This window comes from Podarcis muralis, chromosome 3 (assembly GCF_964188315.1).
Source record: "Podarcis muralis chromosome 3, rPodMur119.hap1.1, whole genome shotgun sequence".
NCBI lineage: Eukaryota > Metazoa > Chordata > Lepidosauria > Squamata > Lacertidae > Podarcis > Podarcis muralis.
The window spans coordinates 89,146,107-89,161,785 of NC_135657.1; the positions used below are offsets into that span (position 1 = coordinate 89,146,107).

The 15,679-nt window shown below is 42.4% G+C and overlaps 1 protein-coding gene across 1 annotated transcript in view; it reads right to left on the bottom strand.

Moving 5' to 3' along the window:
* LRRC1 (leucine rich repeat containing 1) overlaps positions 1–15,679 on the bottom strand; it is a 61,982-nt gene that overhangs the window by 16,604 nt on the left and 29,699 nt on the right. The window contains exons 5-9 of the mRNA XM_028722609.2: positions 9,764–9,820; positions 9,438–9,501; positions 6,953–7,027; positions 5,199–5,343; positions 244–362 (exon numbers count right to left, since the gene is read on the bottom strand). Coding sequence (XP_028578442.1) covers positions 244–362; positions 5,199–5,343; positions 6,953–7,027; positions 9,438–9,501; positions 9,764–9,820 — 460 coding nt within the window. The remainder of the gene's footprint in view (positions 1–243; positions 363–5,198; positions 5,344–6,952; positions 7,028–9,437; positions 9,502–9,763; positions 9,821–15,679) is intronic.

The window sequence follows — 15,679 nt, forward strand, 5'->3', positions numbered from 1 at the left end:
TGCTTAAAACTAAGTCTGTTCTCATTCTCTCTGTTAATCCCATATTTTTCCTAGACTACAGCCTCCATGGTATGCACAGTATGTGTTTAAGAAAGCACATTGAAGGGTACTAATTCGACTGTCTTATATTTTACTAGAGTAGTCATAAGTTGGAAAAACAAAGATGCTGCAGTGAAAATGAGTCAGGATATGGCAAAAGGCTTAATTACTGCCACCCATTTGAAGAGCTGCAGCCATACTTACCAGCAGCTGGTTTTCTGTGAGAACTAACTCAGTAAGGCTTTCACAGTCTCCTACTGCTTCTGTTAACTGAACAAGCCGGTTCTGGTCAACCTTCAAGATGGATAGGTTTTTTAATTTACCTACAAGCAGAAGAGAGAAGTTTATGCTAGTTACTTTAACTGCACCAGTAGCAAATATGTGGAATAAAACACTTGCCAGACATCATTAGTAGGTATTCTAAAATACTTGAGGTGTGCCAGCAAAATTTTGTGGTGATGTTGTTTCTAATAAGGTCTTTTCAAAGATAATTATTTCAGGTATGTTTATAATCTAGAAAATGAAAAAACAAAACTCCATGTGACTTTTATCTAAGTTTTTTTTATCCAAGTTCTTTAATGATAGCTGTTGCAGAACAGGAAAGGACAATATAATCAAGAACCATTGAGGTACACCTTCCATCAGATAAAGTGAGAATAAAAGTTATGAAGCAAAAATGTGCAAACAACCTTCTAAGTGATTTATGTAAGATGATCAAGCCTGGCTACACCTGGCTTGCAATGTTTTTAGCCAATGAGTGAATTCAAAGCTGTGATGGATGAGTGAGTTGTTTAGATACCAGGATATAGGAATCACTGGGGTTTAATGGGGCTTAGTCTTAGATTTCTTGTGAAAAAGCAACGGGACAGTTCAAGATGGGAGGAGGGTTGTCATTATCAATGCAGATATAGGTAGACCACTATGTTCAAACTAAGTTGATTTAAATTTCTTAAAAATCAAATAATTGTGACACAATTACATTATTCAATGAAAACAAATTCCATTTTAAATTTATGCTAGTTATTTCAGTGGTTCTGCTGTGCAGCAAAACACCGAAAAGTAGGGAAAGGCTTTGTTTTTATTTTTAACTAAGCAATTAGGAAAAATGCTGACCGTATGCTTTTCCTTACTATTTCACCTGTAAAAGCAAAATAGTAAAAAGCTTTTTAAAATGAAGGAAGATTACTCTGTTGTCCACAGTCCCTTATTCGTGTCCGTTGTAGATCACGGGACCCTCCCCCCATGCCCACCCCAAAAAGCTCAACAATTTATAGTGGGAGTAGATCTCAGTCTCTTGAAAGTTGGACATGCCTGCCTTATGGCACCACCTCTTTGGAATAAATCTTCTGTGCACACTTATCTGTGAGTAAGCTCAACTCAGAACAAGTGGGAGTTATGCATCCAACAAACACAATAATCAGGCCAAATTAAGTTTGGTTAAAGCCACAGAGTTGTACCAATGCATATGTGTGTATGTGGGGGGGGGGAGTCCTTTATAGTACAAAGCTGCATCTCAGGTTAAAGGAAGCAACATTTGATGCATATTATACCAGCACTAAGTCTCTTTTTTTTGCCATTTTATGGTAAGTTAAGTGAGTTTAAAATGTGAAACTGCCCATTTTCAGAGTAATTTCTTTTCGTTTACAAAGGCTAGCAAACTGTCTTTTGCTTGTGTTTAGCTGACTACTGTAAAAATTGTAGTTGCTATTTTTTTTGTAGTTTATGAAAGCTTATGCCATAATAAATTTGCTAGGTACTTTAAAATACTTCACAACTTGCTTTGTGTATTTGGTGCGGGGAGGGGAGACAACTATTTTGCAAACTGCACCATGGCCCCCAATCACCTTATTCCAGCCTTGATTTCGATATATCCTCAACAACCCTGTAAAGTATGTTAAGCCAACAGAGGTTGGCTTCCCAAGGCTACCCACCAAGCTTCATAATGCAGCAGGGATTTGAATTCTGGTCTAATTCCATATTTCCATCCACTGGATATAAGACACAGGTGTAGAAATTCATGCATTTTTAGGAGAGTTGCTTTTGGGGAGGGCAGTTTCATTTTTAATGCCGTGGCCACAGTGAGAGAGTCTGATGAAAGGTAATTAATGGCCTCATTCATAAGCCTCCAGTTGCCCTCTCCGTAATAGGTACAGTGGTGCCTCGCAAGACGAAATTAATTCGTTCCGCAAGTTTTTTCTTCTTGCGAGTTTTTCGTCTTGCGATGCACGGTTTCCCATAGGAATGCATTGAAAATCAATTAATGCGTTCCAAGGGAAACCGCCTTCAGACCAGGTCCAGGGACAGTCTCTCCCCCGACCTCTTCTGAAGGCTGGGGGGGGCTGGGGGGGAACAAGGGCTTCGCTGCCGACCCCCAGCATTTTAAAATCTCACCGGGACACGGGGAGATTTTAAAATGCTGGGGGTCGGCAGCGAACGCTTCGCTGATCCCGGGATGGCAGGCAGATCTGCACCGCCATCCAGAGCGGGGCGGGACTTAGCGCCCCGCTCGGGATGGCGGCACAGATCTGCCTGCAGTCCCGGGACGGCAGACAGCTCTGCGCCGCCATCCCGAGCGGGGCGGGACTTAGCACCCCGCTCGGGATGGTGGCGCAGATCTGCCTGCAGTCCCGGGACGGCAGACAGCTCTGCGCCGCCATCCCGAGCGGGGCGGGACTTAGCACCCCGCTCGGGATGGTGGCGCAGATCTGCCTGCAGTCCCGGGACGGCAGACAGCTCTGCGCCGCCATCCCGAGCGGGGCGGGACTTAGCACCCCGCTCGGGATGGTGGCGCAGATCTGCCTGCAGTCCCGGGACGGCAGACAGCTCTGCGCTGGCATCCAGAGCGGGGCGGGACTTAGCGCCCCGCTCGGGATGGCGGCACAGATCTGCCTGCAGTCCCGGGACGGCAGACAGCTCTGCGCCGCCATCCCGAGCGGGGCGGGACTTAGCACCCCGCTCGGGATGGTGGCGCAGATCTGCCTGCAATCCCGCGACTGCAGGCAGCTTTGCACGGCCATCTGGAGCGGGGCGGGCTTCGCCCCCGGCTCCCGATGGCCGCGCAGAGCTGCGCTGATCCCGGGACGGCAGACAGCTCTGCGCCGCCATCCCGAGCGGGGCGGGACTTAGCACCCCGCTCAGGATGGTGGCGCAGATCTGCCTGCAATCCCGCGACTGCAGGCAGCTTTGCGCGGCCATCGGGAGCGGGGCGGGCTTCACCCCCGGCTCCCGATGGCCGCGCAGAGCTGCGCTGATCCCGGGACGGCAGACAGCTCTGCGCCGCCATCCCGAGCGGGGCGGGACTTAGCGCCCCGCTCGGGATGGTGGCGCAGATCTGCCTGCAGTCCCACGACTGCAGGCAGCTTTGCGCGGCCATCTGGAGCGGGGCGGGACTTCTCTGCTGTCCCGGGGAGATTTTAAAATGCTGGGGGTCGGCAGCGAACGCTTCGCTCCCGCCCGCCAGCATTTTAAGATCGCCCGGGGCAGCGGAGAAGTCTCCGCTGTCCCGGGAAGGCAGGCGGGGGGGAGCAAAGACTTTTGCCCCCCGCCGGCCTTCAGAAGAGGTCCAGGACCTCTTCTGAAGGCCGGCTGTGGGCGAAAGTCTTTGCTCCCGACCGCCAGCAATTTAAAACAGGTCCCCGGAGATTTCCCTATGGGCTTTCGTCTTGCGAAGCAAGCCCATAGGGAAATTCGTCTTGCGAAGCGCCTCCGAAACAGAAAACCCTTTCGTCTTGCGGGTTTTCCGTCTTGCGAGGCATTCGTCTTGCGGGGTACCACTGTAATTGGTTATGTACCAATAAAAAATTGGCAAGGCACAGCGAGTAAAAAGGAAACTGCTGACTGACTGCTGTGGGCTATATCACCAAGAGTTAGAGTACTAAGGGCAGCAGCCAGGATGTTTAGCAAGTGGGAGGAAGGCAAGGACAAAGAGGGAGAGGCCTGGGCAGCACCAGACAAGATAAGGCAATCAAAATAAAGCTTGCGAAAACAGAGATATTACAGTGGGAAGAATCTCATGTGAGATGTTTTCTTAAGAGTATTCCCTTACTGTACCTGAAAACCATTGTACTTGAGTTACTATTATTTTCATAGCAACATCAATATGTATAGTGCTTTAACTAAAGCAAAAAAATAAAACTAGGTCCCTGCCCCAGGAAGCCTGCCAGCAATAGTGGGAAAGGAAGAAATGTCGCAAAAGAAATGGATGCAACCAAATGAATTTGCAGCTATCACACTTCATTTAAAAATGACCACAGGACATAAATGGATTTGAGAGAGAGAACCATGTTGGTATTCCAGAACAAAGCTACAGGCTCAAGTGGGAGAAAGATTTAACAGCCTGTATCATGGAAGACGCAGGAGTCTTTTGAGCAGATGAGGTAGCAGAGCAGAGAGTGACTAACTACAGCTTACAAGTCCATCTGAGTCCAGACTAGCTAACATTAGTCTTAAGCACCAATTTACTAAAACGGAAGCAAGCTGTGGTTTATTATACTAGTTTGTTTTTATCTCTCACTTTTCCTCCCGGGATCTCAGAGTGGCATATATGATTCATTTTCGTCCCTTGCTTTATTTTCACTGTCACTGCAGGAAGTAGGTTTGACTGAGAAGAACCAAATGGCCTAAGGACAACCAATGAGCTTCATGACTAAGTAGGGATTTGAACCTTGATTTCTCCCAGATCCTGGGCCAGACATTCTCTAACCCAGGCTTCCTCAACCTCGGCCCTCTAGATGTTTTTGGCCTACAACTCCCATGATCCCTAGCTAGTAGGACCAGTGGCCAGGGATGATGGGAAATGTAGTCTCAAAACATCTGGAGGGCTGGCTCTCTTCACAGCTTAAAGTTTGGATACAATACTAAATTGAGGATAGACAAAAGCAGAAGCTATTACTATTCTGCTTATGGCCCCGCCTGAGGAGGAAAGTGGCTGGAGAATACATGAGTCCAAGAGTCACACAAACTCAATCTTGCAACCCTAAACCAAGGGCTAGTGTTATGTGTAAATGCAGCCAATGTACTGTGCTGTCCTTTACCAGCATTAGTCCATGGCAGAAATTTCTTTGAGAAAGAAATTGTTCCATTGGAAATGTTTGGACTTGATTAAATTCTTGTTGCTCTATTTTATTTTATTTTATTTAAAAAAAACACTTTTCACTTACCTACGCCATCCGGTAGCACCTCAAGAAGGTTCTGCGAGATGAGTAGGTCAGTTAAAGACAGCAGACCGCTTATCTCTTCAGGCAGTTTTTCCAGTTTGTTTTCGGAGATATCCAGGCATAGCAGGTTTTTCAGGCTTCCTATTTCCTACAAGACAAACATCTAAGTCATGTCTCAACATGCAGCACCCATAGACCTGACAACTTCCCCATAACAAGATGCTTAACAGCAAAAGGGCAATTCCTCTCTGCCAGACGACAACTCGTTTCTGATGATATCACAAGTGATTCACCAGTAAAATCTCTGTGTGCAATACCTAGCATGTGCTAACAGTCCAAGTTAATTTGCTGACTTATGAATGCAGCCCAGCGCTGCCAGCCAGTCATTCATTCAACAGTAGCCAACACCCAATTCTGAATACTATTCAAGGTGAAAGGGCTAAACATGTAAAAGCTTAGGCACACAATTAGTCAAATCAGTCCTTGCTGACTAAAGCTTCAGTATCAGTATATGGGAAACCTGCCTCTGCATTCCTTATAAGAAGAAATATGTCTAACAGGGGGATATTTTAACTATTTAATCTCACTGAATTGTATACCAAGTTTTGTCATTATACCATCAATTTTTGGATTACAGTTAGCCGAAGATATGGGTGCTTTATGTTGAATTCTGCTCACATGCCAGCAAACCCGCACTATAAAATCCACACCTACACACATTTTCTCATAGTTCATCTCCCAGGTTATCAAAACACTCGTGTTGCTGAATCGACACAGGTGGAAAGATAGCAGAAAGCAGACATTCCAAAACAGCAGCTCGCTCTTTCTATGTAGAGCATCTCTCACGTTCCTCATCTTCCAAACAGAAAACTGTGAAAAGCAGAGGTGGGCAACCTGGAGTTCAAGGGTCAAATGCAGCCCTCTAGGCCCCAAAGCATTCCCCAGGCCTTAGCCCCTCTGCTTGGGCAGCACCTCTCGTCATCTTTAAATACATTTGATAAGTCTACTGCTTCTTGGATAGAGGGGTGTGAGGAGCTACAGAAACACCTGGCATTTGAGTAGCTGAAATGTAGCCTATTCTACAAAGGTAAGTGCCCCATTCATCACTGTGCCCATTTTAGTCCCTGCCCACCTGCCCTAATGTTTGCCTCTGGTCACACCCACTTTTACCTTTGGCCCCCTTCCCTGGCATGTGACCACACCCACCCACAAGAAAGGTCAACCATGAGGAAATGAATCCATCAGACTGAAACGGATTCACCACTCTTGGGGGGGGGGGGCTTAATATCCTTGAGAGTCACCTACTTCCCCCTTGAGATTACCATGGCCCCTTCCACTTCCTTGCAGTTACATGACACCATAGCTGTCAGCTTTTCCCTTTTCTTGTGAGGAATCCTATTCGGAATAAGGGAATTTCCCTTTAAAAAAGGGAAACATTGACAGCTATGCATGACACATAAGTGACCTCTCCATTGTGAGGCAGAGAGGGAAACCGATCCATGCCTAGCAATGGGTTTCTGGAGGAGTCACTGACATCACATCCCTTCCCCTGTGCTTCTTCAGCTTCAAAACACACATACAAAGATGAAAAGACATTTACAGGCGGAAATCAAATATTACATAATCTTTAAATGGACACTTTGTCTTTTTTAAATAACAGGATATGAAGGGCTTAGATTTCCCCTTCAGTCATCCAATAATAATAATGTTCGATGTAGTTCAGTGTAATTTAAAAATTTATGAGAATTGTCTCTTACCTGAGGTAATTCAGCCAGCTGGTTCCCATCTAGCCAGAGATCTTTAAGATTATAAAGTGCACCTATAGTTTCTGGCTGCAACACGTGAAAGAAAATGTATCATGAATAGCATTGCAAAATACTTTTAAATACACAGGGGAATCCGAAATAACATCATTTCTTCAGCTAAGTATCCTTTATAGCCAAATCAAGAATGCAGAACTCCTGCAAGCATTACGCCTGTGTTTGCTATATCCAAAGTCCCATAGCAAAGAAATCTCACAACAGATAGGTGCAGCCATTGATAAGGAATAAGCACAAAACCTGTGTCTCCTCCTGGTTCTTGGCTGCTCAAGCATGCCATTACTTAACACTGCTAACAGTTCAGAACTTCAAGGAGGAGGAGAAATGGTATCTCAACATGTTGCAACAACTCCACTTCCAGGGTCAACTCCTGATAACCCTAACCACATCCCAAAACACTCCAGCCGACATTCCACAGCCCTTTCTTCAGTTCATGGAAGTGAAATCTTTTCCAGGCAACATTCGCAGATACAGAGTTTCTTGATTACAACCACAACCTATAATGTGCCTGAAACATTGTAACGAGAAGCGCTTCATTTTCACCAACGACAGAAGGGCCATCTCCCTATGTTCTAAAGTGCTGGGATCTAAGAGTTTCACATTATTCTGACGGGCCACTATTTTGAGAAGTTACGTTTTATTATTTCTTGCTAGAAAAACCTGGCAATTTTTTCTTTCTCTTTAAATGAAGTTATATGACCCGCTTGAAAGAGGAACATGCCAAGAAGAGCAAAATGCCAAGACAAACAGTGCAACTAAAGCCCGTAAGCAAACTTACTACCAACTTGCAATGACTCTATATGTACTGCAATAGAGCCACACACACACACACACACCCCTCCCCCCTGCTTTTTAACAGTGAGCTTCCAAAACCACACTATAACATTAACGACCATTATTAAGAATTTAACCTCAGAATATTTTTAGTTGCTATAGTCTGTCTTCCATGCACATTCTCTGTGGTTATTAAATGAGAGCCTGCACTGTTTTTAATTTTTTTTCATGCTCTGCCTTCAGTGCCACATCAGTGGATAGGGGAAAAGAACTAAAAAAGAGAAGCAGCTGGAATGTTAATCTTGCCTAGTTTGGGGAAGATATATGTATATATATATAATTTGTTATTTCATACTGTACAGTTTGAGCTTATTTTAGTGTGTGTGTGTGTGTGTGTGTATCTGTATTTTAAAACATGAATTAAACATTAAAGCAGTTAAGGAGGGCATGTGGGGATTTTCTCTTGATGTGCTTGCCATTTCTGTCACTAGTGAGGACTGTTAAAAAGAAAAACACTACAAACTGAGTGGCATAAAAGCAAGTCTTAAAAAGAATTTGCAAATTTTCAAAAAAGGGGGAAGGGAAATATAGTTTTGGAAAGCTGAGGCGAAGAAGAATTTAGAGGCGATGACTATAAGGACAAGCCTACAAAAATAATCTATACAGGGAACACGATGGGCGAGTCTACATAAACAATAATCTATACAAGGAAGCATCACCAAGTTGTGACAACCTTTCACTCTTCTATGGCTGTATACATGTCATGTGTGCATTTATACATTACCTGCACGAAAAAGAAGTCAAACAGAAGAAAGGTAATGCTAATTTTAAGTGCTCTCCATTTCACCCAAGAAAAGCGTATGTATGAGAACATGTGGGCATATAGTAATTTCAGTGAGTTCGCATTTCATTAGTATTAACTTTTGTAAAAATAAAAAGATGATCATCCTAGACTAGACAATGGTGTGAATAGCCCATGGCACTCAAAGTGGGAAAGCAGAGTAGTGGGTTTTTCAAGCTCTCTCCAAAGTACATCTTAAGACCAACTGTCTATGTTTTAACATTGTCCTATTTTGACAGACTATAAGAGATGTGGTGGCTTTCCTTCTTAGATGTTGAGAAGGTGCCAACTGGAGGGCAATCAGTCTCAACAGCAGATCGCTGGTTATTCTGCTTCAGGAAGTGGAAGCAAACCACAGCCTTCCTCCAAGAGGCTGTTTTCACTCCATTTCGTTTGAATGGGATGGCTGCTTGGAAGCTCCTCCTCAAACCCTTGTTATTCATAAAAGCTTCTCATCCATGGACCACATGATTAGATCCTCTTCTCTTGATAAAGCATGAGCAACAGGTGCTGCACTTGTGTACCCAAGATGGAGTTACATTCCTCAATAACCTTCTATAGTCTCCCTGCAAGAGGCTCCCTATCCACGTCCACAGCCCATAAGGCAGCCCTTCGAACACAGATGCTTTCGGGTCCCAATAAGCAAAGACAGTTCCAAATGCTACTGGAACGAACAGCGTTAATTGCAATCAGTACAAAATCACACTCTGGAAGCCTTGCTCTTTTCAGATGTCACTGTTGCCAGTTTGGGAATTTGCATACTAACGCACCAACACTATAAACCAGAGGAAAGTGTGGGAAGCTTACCAAATTATAAAGTTCATTGTTCCCTAGGTCTAGCTCTTCTAGTCTCTGCAGCTGGGCAACTGACCTAGGAAAACAAGAATAGTGTATTTTGTACACATGGCTTTAAAAGCAGCCTATTAGCATTAGGGCTAGGACATTCCCCTCTTAATTCTTGAATAACATTCACACAAATTAAATTAAAAGATGCTAATGAAAATGTTGCATTCCAGCGCCATCTCTTTGTACCGAATGACTCATTTAAAGAATGGGGTTGGAGAAAGAAAGGGAGGCAGAAATGCTGCAATTCATGCCATGAACGCAAAACAAACTTAAAACGAACAACTTACTCAGGTAAATATGTCAACAGATTCTCTCTTAATTCCAGTGATGCCAGGTTATAAAGGCTAAAAAAGATAAAACAAACCTCATTAATCCTTTGTCTTTGTTTAAAAAGAACATTAAAAATAATTTCCAAAGGGGTAGCGGTATTAGTCTCTTGCAGCAAAAATAAAGCGTCTTATGGCACATCTTAAAGATTATGGCATAATCTTTTTCATGGATTCATGCCCACTTCAAAAGCCATGAAGAGTAAATGGCAAATACAAGATCATTTACTTATATGGATGTGTAGGGAGACCTTCCACATATCACAATAACAAGAAAAGGCACTGGTGGATACACATCACTCAAACTGTTGGGACGGAGATCAATAAAAAACATTAAGGAAAATTGGACTTTCACCCCCTTACAGTGCTATTACAACTTGCAAAAGACTGATCCATTTCATGTTTCACATTGCTTAGACACCAATAACTCAACACTAAAAGAAAACTAATGCTATTAGTGAATCTGTGTAGATTAATAAAATCTGGAACACATAGATAAGGACAAACTCTTGCAATGAGAATGTGTTAAGGCAAATGAGAACCTATTTTAAACAAAACTGGTGGTTATAAAATGAGTACCCAGACAATGAATGAAAACACACACACTTAAATTCAAAGTTGAAAATGTTTGTTTTTGAATGAGTGGTGGAGTAGAGACAAGAAGAAAATGATGAATTGCCTGGATGTGTCACGCAATGGTTAGGCGTCAGTGTGTAAAGCTTCCCCCCTTTTTTTCAATTAAAGAAAACGTGCCTTTGGTATACGAACTGCATTTATTGGTTCAGCGCATCTCCAGCTATCCATAACTTCCCATTTATGGAGTGTTCATCATTGTAAGTGGCATTACACGACTAAGCTAAGCTTTCCACTCACTTCCCATCATAGTAAAAGCCTGTCATCACCATAGTAACAAACAATTCCCCCACCCTGGCTAGGGTTTTATTTAGGACCAAATGGAACACAAGGTATCGGACATTATCCCAATGCTGTAATCTGCCTTAATCCTCCAACCTCCCTGAACAAAAACAAAAAACAGAAATGCATGCCCATATTTTCTGCATCATAGCTGCCTCTGCCTTAAATTCCAGAGGGACAGCCATGCTAGTCTCTTTTGCAGAAAGACACAACAAAGGGCTCTGTGGCACTGTAAAGAACAACAATGTTATTGTAAGCGTAGGTTTTCATGGGCTACAGCCAAAGCTGGTCAGATGCATGAAATACTACTTCACTTAGCAGATAAATACATGGGCAAAAGTGGGGAGGGGAAGGGTCACCAACACTGCAGCCATAAGCCTGTGAGATGCAAAGTTAGAAGTTTGGTCTGCAACACTGTTATGCTAATAACACGTAAAGAGAATTAATTGCATAGTGTAGTGGGAAAGAGACCTCCCTGTCGCTACTGAATAAAGTCAAATTCACACATAAATTTTGGTTGCAATTTCACAATATACCCACCCTTTGAAATGTATTGTCACTGTACTTAAAAGTGACAGTGGTTAGGAATATGTCTAGGCCAGCCATGCCCTGTTACGTTCCTTGTAGACTGAATTCCATGGAAACCACTCGGACACACATAGGGTTACATTATCATAGCTGTCTCAGTGGTGGCCAAGGAAACCTCAGAATGGCATCTGAGACTTCTCTAGTCACATTCCAGCTCTGCCCTCCCTCTGGTCATTTTTGTGTCATGTGACAGCTGAGTAGACACTATCCTGACATCACCTCTGGTTTGTTTGTTTTTTAAATGAAGTTTTATTGCATTTTTTCACTATACAATAAAAGACCAGCTAATCTACACAAAGAATAATAAAAGGAGAGAAGAGAAGAGAAGAGAAGAGAAGAGAAGAGAAGAGAAGAGAAGAGAAGAGAAGAGAAGAGAAGAGAAAAAAGATGGAAGAGATTGAAGAATACAAAATCCTCTCTCACAATGTACCTTAACTTTTGTCTCATACAGAAAAAGATTTGTCTTCCCAGCTCCCACCTGGAGCATCCCTCTCTTCTCCCAGTCTCTCACCCTGGGATATCTCCCCTTCCCTGTCTCTCTCACAGGGTCCTTCAAACTGTGCATTACCTCTGTTGAAAGCACAGTGGTGTTAATCTCGGGTTGCTATGCTGGCACAACTCCCTGGGCCCAGATTCCAGTTCAAGCCATGGGATTGTGAACTTAGAACAGCGGGGTGTTCTGCAGTAACATATAGGTGTATCATTCACTATTGCCTCTTTTGGGGAAGGAAATGCAAAGTATACTGCTACAGTATGTACACATTTTGGGAGGGAAAACCCCAATGTTTTCCCATCCAACGTCCAGTGTTTCAAAGCTCTGTTCAAGTATAAATTCCATGCAAGAAATATTGCCAAGCCAACACAGGGAGTATGCAATTTCTGAAGTAATTACAATTGTTGTTCTTCTCCCTCGGCATTCCAGATGTCTTTTCTACTTTTAAGTATGGGATCAATTAGAAGCCTGTGGGGGCTACATTCCAAAACATGCCCTTTTCAGAAGAACCAAGTTGCTGGTGCAGTTTCAAATCAGAGCAGCGCTTAAAATATGCTGGCTTCATTCAAATATTTCGAAAGTAATGTAGCTATCTATTAATGCAGCTAAACCATAACTAGAAGCTAAGGTCCACCTACCCTGGGTATGTATAGAAGTGCACAGACCTAGCTATTTCCTACTAGACATCTATAATTCATTTTTCCTATACCATTTTGGTAGGTGAGAATTCAGTTTGTCCGATACAAGAAACTGAAGAAGCAAGTAGTATCTTTAGTTACTGTGGCTCAGCACAGCTGTCCTGTAGCTATGCATGAAATACATACTTATAAGTCAAGCAAAATGTACTGTGTGGTGTATGAAGGAAGTATATTATAATATACTACGCCTCTACAATTGTATGTTTTTCTATCCCCATATACTTGCTGCCTTTGCTATTTCTACTGCTGTCTTTATTTTCCCTATTTATGTATTGCAGCCCTGTAAATGACTGGTCTGAATGAATGACGACTCTGTTCCAGAATTACTACAGGGAAGAAAGCAGGGTGGGAACAGAGATGAACTGCTAATTATGATAATAAACAAATAGGACATTAAAACTCTTGCTTCTATAGCACTTTCAAAAAAAGCTACCAGTGATAAGAACCATAGACCTGTAAAGTTCCAGGCTTCACAGGAACCCCAGAAGTGAAATTCCACGTGGCATTCCAGGGGATAGATAGTATGCAACCTTCCCCAGGAAGAATCAACATCCTGAGAATTCCCAAATTCCTAGGAAATGCGATAACAATCAGCCTGCCATGCACCTGAGAAATTTGTGAAGTGCAAAATGAATAGAGGAAGAGCCTAAGAGAACAGATACAATAGCTAGAAGTGAAAAAGGTAGAAGGCTCCCAGAGACCTAGAGCTGTTTTGGAGCAAGATCTCTGCATCCCCCAAACAGTGGAAGCTTCCACCATGCCCAACTGCACCTGAAAGCCTAGCTGTCAGAGCACTGATTCCTGATAAATACTTGCTGTGAGTTGCAGCAGATTTAAAAAGAATAATTTGTATCCTCAGTTGTACTGCTCTTCTGTAGTACAGGCACATTTCCAGATATCTGGAACAAGCTGTCACACAACTTAACCAGTACTCTACTAATAATCTATCACATATAATGTATTGAAACATGATCATACAAGCAGTTCCAGCATACATAACAGAGGGAGGCCAAGGGTCCTACCCACTTAATTTTAAACCATATCCGGTTTCCTCTGCAAATAGACAGGGAACTGCAGCTAGAGCATGAGCTATAATAACTGAATATAATCTATGGGATATATTTTGTGTACATAACCCACAGAATTACTCTTTTTAATCACATTTCTTGCCACGTTTCCCCTTTTTCTGTATTCAATTCTGTATGCTTATTTGCAGGTGTCATTTGTATTTAACACACATTATACATAATTGGTTCATGTTTTTGAATGCCAGCCCATAAGCGTGCGTGCACGCACACACGGAGACAAGCACACACAGAACAAAATACTGACTCATATTCATTGTACAACAAAAGGTGATACCAAAGTTACCAAGTAGATCTTAAGTACTTCCTGAAGGTCAGGGGACTGCGCTATTTTTACAGCGAGTTGAATCAGGCCCCCTCAGTTTGTACGTGGGCATAACTACATGCCCATTATGTAAAAGAAAACAATTATCAAAAGATGAAAGCAAAAAGAACAAAAGTTTTTTTTAAGCTTCATGTTCCCTCTGTTCTACCTATGGAGAACCTCTAATTTTATAGAAGTGAATTCTGTTTTTGGTTCAATAAGTACTAAAATCAACAATTGCAATGGGAAGTTAAAAAGTGCTTTGACTCCCTGAGTTCACAAAGGCAGTAATCTTTTTCTTGAAGGTGTTATTGATTTAAAATATTACCCAAGTGTATTTATAGATACTTTTTGTGCATATGTGTAGGTTAAGGGGGCTCTTTGCTCTGCTTTTATTATATAAACCCAGTGAAATAAAACTTCAGCAGCAGGCAACATCTAGCAATAAACAACAGAACTTTTATCGTAAATTATCATAAAATGGCTGGGAGCAGAAAGAGGCTTTTCACCAGGTAACCAAATGAATGTTAATGATGGTCCCAGGCAGATCTAACTGAGGAGGAACATTCAACAAGTGAGAAGCCACAACTGATAAGGTCCTCTCCCCTTGTCCCCACCCTCCAAACTTCCCTAAGAGGGGCAAGTGGAGGAGGATGTCAGATGAAGATCAAAAGGCCCAGGAAATGGGATCCAAAAGATAGTGGAATCCTGAATTGTGCTAGATCAGGATTTCCCAAACTTGCATCTCCACCTGGTTTTGGACTACAACTCCCACCGTCTCTAGCTAGTCAGGGATGATGGGAACTGTAGTCCAAAAACAGCTAGAGACCCAAGTTTGGGAAACCCTCTGCTACATGCTTTTATTTTATGAAAGGTTTTTAATTGTCTTGTGGCATTTTATATGGTTGGCCACCCAGAAAAACAAGTTATTGGGCAGTTTTATATAAATCTAGGGGATTTTTTTTAAAAAAACATATGCTTCTTTTAAGATATGGAACTTCATATTTTCGAGACTGTTCAAAGACTTTAGGATAATAGTGTCCACATAAAAGTGATCAACTAAGCATTGCTTAGTTATGAACTATTATATAGAGTTCTTATATATTTATTTACACCCTGTCTTTCTGCCTGATGGGACTCAAGTTGGCTTACAGATTTAAAAAAAGAAAGAAATATAGAAGAAACAAGCATCAAAAGACAATTAAAATTTGATAGGATAAAAACTATATACATACATAAAAGCTGTTTAAAACATAATTGCGATAAAAACAGCACAGCAGTTGCCCTTTCATTTAAAGCAGTCAATTCCCAAAAGCCTATTGGAACAAGGTGGTCTTCAACTCTGCTCTGCCAGTGGGTTGTGTCGGTAAAGCTTCCGATAACAGATTTAGAAAGTTTTCCATTACATTCAAATATTGGAAACTGGTTTGTTCTAGGCAGTTAATCAACCAGAATCTGAAACCACAGTTTGATTAGCCTGAACCAAATGCAGTTATAACAGTTTCCCATGTTTGGATGTAACAGAAAACTATGGTTCATTAAAAATTGTGACAGGAAGCCTTAAAACTTGCTCCTCACACACATGCGGGAAGAAGAGTGGAAAGTTCATTATTCTAAATCATCATGAGCATTCAATTTGTCTGAACTGGGACACTATCTCCATGAGATATTGAATGTTATGAATTTTAGGTGAGTTTTTATACAAGGCATTCTTCCAGCCTGAGGTGTTGTATCTGTACACATATGTTGAGAGAGGGGGGGGGGGACTTACTTCATACAAGAGAAGGAGAATTC